This window comes from Pistacia vera, unplaced genomic scaffold, assembly GCF_008641045.1.
Source record: "Pistacia vera cultivar Batoury unplaced genomic scaffold, PisVer_v2 Contig143, whole genome shotgun sequence".
Classification (NCBI taxonomy): Eukaryota; Viridiplantae; Streptophyta; class Magnoliopsida; order Sapindales; family Anacardiaceae; genus Pistacia; species Pistacia vera.
Window position 1 is genome coordinate 637,912 of NW_022195500.1, and position 6,552 is coordinate 644,463.

General features: G+C 34.3%; 1 protein-coding gene across 1 annotated transcript; it reads right to left on the reverse strand.

The window, feature by feature from the left end:
- Nucleotides 1–109: 109 nt before the first annotated feature.
- LOC116123589 (L-ascorbate oxidase homolog) lies at nucleotides 110–3,260 on the reverse strand. The gene is made up of 9 exons (XM_031409337.1): nucleotides 3,192–3,260; nucleotides 2,745–2,919; nucleotides 2,524–2,633; nucleotides 2,063–2,339; nucleotides 1,858–1,957; nucleotides 1,409–1,754; nucleotides 892–1,260; nucleotides 732–810; nucleotides 110–475 (listed from the first exon to the last, which is right to left on the reverse strand). The coding sequence occupies exons 2-9, from the start codon at nucleotides 2,886–2,888 to the stop codon at nucleotides 278–280; spliced, it is 1,623 nt and encodes a 540-aa protein (XP_031265197.1). The 5' UTR covers nucleotides 2,889–2,919; nucleotides 3,192–3,260; the 3' UTR covers nucleotides 110–277.
- Nucleotides 3,261–6,552: the final 3,292 nt, after the last annotated feature.

Below are 6,552 nucleotides of genomic sequence, written 5' to 3' on the forward strand. Positions count from 1 at the left end.
TGCAGTATGTTATGTCGAATGAAACTGAATTCAATTCATTAACATTCAACAATCACCATGTTATTAACTCGTCGATACAAAGCCGCAGATGAATGAAGGAAAGCTTTTTATTAGGATTATAATTTGAAAGTAACCTAACACGTACAATAATCTCAGCCTAATTAGATACCATGCTCCTTCCCCCCCAAAAGTCACCCTCGTGACTCAAAACTTAAGAAAAAAAATATATATCAAAAGAGAAATGCATTACACCAAGAACAAACAATGATGCTACGGCCTATGGGCGCTTGGCCTTGCCACAATATAATGCATTTGGAGGAACATCAGTCTCTGTATACACGCTATGTTCATTGTTCCATACTCGTAGATATAATTGCTGACCCAAATACCGTCTTGACCAGATAGCAGACCTCAAGTTCCACATACCCTTGTTGTCCAATGACACATACACTGCGCTCCAAGAACTTGGATATACCTGTTCATTCCAGAGCAATCACGATTTAGTATAAATTTTAAGTTCTGATTCAAAAAATTTGAGTAATCACTTTTGTAATAATGCTTCAAGACAACGTTATCTTATACCATCAGGATCACTGTGTTCTAGCTAGCATGTGATGCATATTGCAGCTAGCAGTTGCAGGTATAAAGCTTTATGAAGAATTAAATGATACTGCCTAATCTAGCTAACGTTAATTACTTGGAGTTTTTTGTAAAAAAACTGTTTCATTTACCTGAACGGTGTGTCGGGAAACAGCATCAGCCAAATTGTACTTTTTCTTCATATCAGTTGTCCATTGACCACCACCATAACTGTGATTTTCAGAGATCATTAGCTTAGTTGTTTTTTCATTAATAGATAAGTTGAAAATAATTCAAAGAATGGAGGGCTACCCAACAACATAGAAACTGGATCCATCGAGATGCCAAGATTGGACAGTTGTGTCGTTGTTCTGGAAGACGATTTCAACGTAGTCATGAAGAGTAAGTCCAATGACAGAGACACCAGCCTTGGCGAGGGCGCCATGAGTGGGTTTGTCCTTGATGGTTTTTAAATCAAAGACACCAGAAATGTTATACCAATCAGCAAGCTTCAATGGGGTGGATGGATCCACATAGGAGATCCCATTAACAGCATATCGAAGCTTGCCGTTTATCTTTACTGCTGTATTCTCTAAAACGATGGTCCTCACAACTCGTATTTGACCATAATGGAATGATCCTTGAGGATTGGGCCTGGCTGCATTTGCTGTCAAATTCGTTCTTCACAAACCAAAATTAATTGAAACCAGTTAGAATATTAATACATGGTAATTAAATAACTAGACATGTAAATTCATGTTTTACTTGTAATTAATTGTGATGGAAAAATAAGAATAAAATCGTAGAGAAAATATAAAATGGTGAGTACCTGATGGTCCTGGCTTGCTTCATAGACCAGTGAAGGTGATAAGTGGGAGCAATAGGCAAGGGAAGAGAAGGTGGAGTATGAGAGCCATCATAATGAAGAATAGCAGTAGTAGTAAGAATAGGCTTAGTGAAACGAGAAGAAGCAACGATGTAATAATCTTTTGGTGACCCATTTAATGTAATTTCAACAGCTACAGATTGACCCACATGAACATCAATCGACTCATACACTTCCTGCAAAGTGTGAGCTCCTTCAACTTCAACAAGTGTCATCGTATGACCCTGGATCCTGAAGTTGATGGATGTTTCTATGCATAAATTTGATACCCTGAATTTGTAGGTTTTTCCTGAAATAATTAAATACATTAAACCCATTTAAATATTATCTTAAAGACTAATATGTTACCAACATATATGTTTATCAGGAAATCAAAAGGATGAAACAATTACCTTTTTGACCAGTAAAGGACAATGAGTTCGGCCGGCCATTGATAAGAAGACTATCAGGAACTGGCAATGCATGGCCATCATCAAGTCTTTTCTGCAAAGCCTGCAAATTAAAAAGAAAAAAGTAGTATGTACTAGAAAACTTTTGCCTTGAAGGATGATTACAAAATTGAAAATAGACGAGGAAGACTATTGCATGGTCCCAAACCTTGTGGTCACCAAAGTTCTTGTACCAATCACTGACGAGAATAGTGAATTCTTGAGCAGGTATGGGATATGGAATTGATATGACAGACCTTGCTGCAATATTAAGAGCCCCATAACCTCCAAAAACTCTATGCATTTGTGTTGAAGGGAAGTAATTATAGGTTCCCACTTGATCTTTCAACTGGAATTTGTATGTCCAGTTTGTGTTTTGAGGGATTGGGCAATTGGTTCCCAGCACTCCATCTTGCCATGAGGTTCTTCTTTGCTTAACTCCATTCCTAAATTCCCATAAAACAAGTGTTGGATTAAACAAATTAACTTGCCCATCAAACTCACTTAATAAATACGTAGTTTTTATTTCATATATACAAGGAATTGATTTGTAATGTTCTGGCGGTGATTTGTGTAATTAAGGCCAAGAGAAAGTCAATCCTGGCTCAGTCCAGAAGGAAGAGAAGGTACCATGTAATGAGGAAAGGCTCATCCAATTTGTTAATGACATTTACAATTATGTTGTCATTAGTGACGGCTTCAATTGGAGGTCCAGGAAAAAGACCATTGATTAGAATTCCCTGTACAATCATAAAAATATGTAAAGATTAAATAAAATAATAAAAAGACTTGAACATGAAAATTTCTAAGCTGAGTTTTCCTTTTTGAATTCGGCAATGCAAAAAGCTAACCTGCTGATGACCACCGAGACGAGAAACTGTTCCGTAAGTAACAGTCCATGTATAATATCGATATGGGTCTTCTGCATTAACCGAAAAGACACTCAAGCAAGCCAATACTCCAGTTAAAAATTGCAGGAAAATGGCTTTTCTCATTTTATTAAAAATCTTCGACTTCCAAATATATCTGCCCAGCAAAACATGTTTACACAAGCAAATTATTGTAATCGATTACTGTATAGTATGATCAAACAGTCAGCTGCTTGAAGTTCGAAATAACATCTAATTAAAATAGGGAATGTGAAATATAATCATTGATTAATAGTATTAGACATGGATGATTATCAATATCTGATAAAGGATGCAACGAGCTGATGTATTCCTAGTTGGTAGTAGCCAATCTTTGTTTTCAGTATGGAATTAAATTTGAATAGAGAAAGGATAGAAAGAGAAACATACCAGTTTAAACCAATGGCCTCACAGCCAAACAATGACGAAAGAAAAATTGTAAGTGGAAGCGAAGTACGATGAATGGTCGAGCTCTCATAACATATATAGACTGTTTATATAAAAGAAGCGAAGTAAGAATGAAGATGATCTTAGCAGAGCCAGTATGGACACGTAAATCAATGCATGAAGGCTCGTTTGCGGCGTACTTTATGCACAACTCATTTTCACCTTAAAATTAATATTATTCAACTCCAAGTTGCTATTTTAACTAGAATTTCTCGAAACCCTGCTGAAACCCGCCACTGAATTCTTTTTTTCTTTTTCTTTTTTTAAATTATTTATTCTTTGCTTGCTATATTGGTTTCACTTATATTTGGCGGTGATGTTAAGCTTAGATTTGGATATTCGTGGGTAGAATGGTGGCGCGAAGGAGGAAAGAGGTAAGGAAGCGAGTGTGACGCAGCCGAGAACGGATCATCATTAAAACCAAACGTAGTTGATGTTATGCCTCAAAAGTCACATTTATATTAGCCTAATAAATATTTTTTTGTACTAACTGTTAAACCCATATCTCTTTAAAGATATTCTTACCAACCCTATCTCTTTTCAAGAAATGAATAAACGAGAGTCTTCCATGTGTCAAGTCAACTTGTAAAACACTCATTACATTGAGTGCAAAAGTGTATAAATTAGCACTTCTCTTCCCGAAGAGAGGGGCTAGGTATGTGAGAGCTAAAACATAGATTCAAGCTCAATTCTTTCTCTCTGTAAATACTGTATTTCTTCATTTTTGTATGTTTTACGGGCAATATCATAGAAATAGTCAAAGATTAATAAAATAACAGTGGATGTAAGAGTCGCTTGTTTGAGTATCCGAACCACTATAAAAACCTCTATTGTTAGTCTATTATTTATGTTTTCTGCAACATATATAATCTTAGCTCCATATTCAAATCTCATGGATCCATCATGTGTAATTTCTAAAACCCTCTTAATACTTTGCACGTGCGAATCGTTGGCGTCCAAAATCAAGCGTCAACAATTGACTTTTTTAGTTAATCAATTGTCATAATAAAGAGAACGCAGAGAGATTTAATAAGATGTTTTTAAGGTTTAATTAATGAGATGATTGGTTAATTAGATCTTCAAAACATCTTCGTTACCATAAGAAGCAAGAACCAAGACAAAGGGGGACTAGGGTGGATCGACTGCTTTGTTTTGTGTAGAAGTAATAACAGCTTGTCAATTTCACAGTTATATTGATTACAATTAATGCTATGGTAATTAATTATAGCTGTTGGATTGAGCGTCTTGAAGTGGAAAAGCGATCAAATATGTATTTAGGTTTGTTAGATAGATGAATTCCTCTACTATTTCAACACTGCAAAGCTCTTAAATATGATTAATGGCACAATTTCCTATAAAAATGGCACCTCATGAATATAATCTTAAAAAAAAAAAATATTATGTTTACAATTCAATCTCTTAATCTTTTTTTACAATTTTAACGTGTCAGTAGAGTTAACATTATCATATCAACTGACGACTTTGACTAAATATGAACGACTGTTCATTAGCGACGAATAACCATTCATTCATAAAGAACAATCATTCTTTATTAATGAACGACTGTTCTTTCATAAAAAATAATCATTCCTTATAAAACAATGGTTGTTTGTCCCTAAAAAATGGTCGTTTGTGTTTAGTCAAAATCATTTAGTGTCTTAGATATAGTGAGAGTTGACGCAACAATTGTTAACTCAACTGGTATATTGAGGTTATAAGATTGGATTATGAGCTTAATATTTCTCTAAAGTCAAAATTAATTCGAGGGTCTTTGCTGTGTTTGCTTAAAAACAACAATGGCAAGGTGGTGCGCCGCGTGTTTTACCAATAATCTTTAAGATCCACATCTCATTTTATGCTTACATTTTACGCAATATGCGTACATACAATCAGAAATTGGTTTTGAGTCTTATACAAATATTGGACATTGAACATGCATTCATAAGAATTAAGAAACTTTTGACTTTCTTATCTTATATTAATAAATCCAGCTAGATAAACATAGATTAATTAAGGATGAAACCATCTGAAGCATTGGTGCAGGGTACTAATCTCCTGGTACATAAACTGATTAAAGCCAATTAGTAAAAGGTGTTTTGATATGCAAGTTACTCGGTGAATAGGATGCATCCCAAGGACAGATCTTATGGGGAAACCAAAGATAAAATTACACATGCTCCATATGGTAGACCAACTTAATTTCTACACACATGAAATTGAGTTCTTATCATGTGATGTGCTCACAGCTACTATCATTTTACATATTGTTTTAAAATTTCTTGGCTTTTCAATGTCCTAATTATAACATTATTTCTTCCTAATTTTTGGAAGATGAGGCTGAAGTTTACGACAGTATAGTACTTTCAGGTAGAACTTTAGAAGCAGTTGAAGATGACTGTTTTCAAGGTAATTAGTAGCTTCAATCTTGTTTTCAAGCATGTAACTCTTTTACTTTTAAAACAATATTCAAAATGGTAAACAGTCCATTGTATAATAATTTAGAATACGGTCATCATTCAAACTCCAATTCCAATATGCTTCTTTTTTCAAAGAGTTCATCCTTAACGTAAAGACTGATAAATGCTAAGACTAAAGCATCAGAAACTAGCCAGTGAAAAGTGATATGAAGATTTTCACGAGCATAGGCGCTTGCATTTCGGCACAAAAATTTTGTTGTTCCTTTTAGCCAGAAATTGATGTATGCAAAGGATGTTAGCATAAATTCGTTTGAAGCTAAGCATGAAGGTTTGATAGATTAGATAATAAGTTCCCTTTCTGTAAAATAGCTTGAAAAAAGCTTCACTTTTTTCTTCAATTTAAATTCCGTCTGTTAGGATCTAACTGGCAAATCCAGAATAATGTTGCTTAGCACAAAACATACATACAATGAAACAAATATAATTTATGGGCCACAAAGTGAAAAAAGCATTAAAAACAAGAAGCTTCAGCACAATAGCTGCCCATGTGCTGGCCAGAATTCCAAAAAGAGTAACTACTGAATTTAAAATATCAAAGATACAACTTCACAAAAACCATGAAACCAGAAGAAAAATACTTTATAAATACTGTAGGCCATCAATCATAGATAAAACCAACTAAGTGAAAAATAGGTACAAATATATTAAGCTAATACATAATCATGTCAATGAAAATCCACCTAAATGTTTTTGAGATGTACAAATAAATAATTGGAATCCTCAAATCCGCATTCTTTTCTCCCTAGCAAAGACTCTTGCTTTCTCTTACAGTCATACCATCATGACTGATAAAATCAAATGACTAGTACTATTACATAATAATGAGA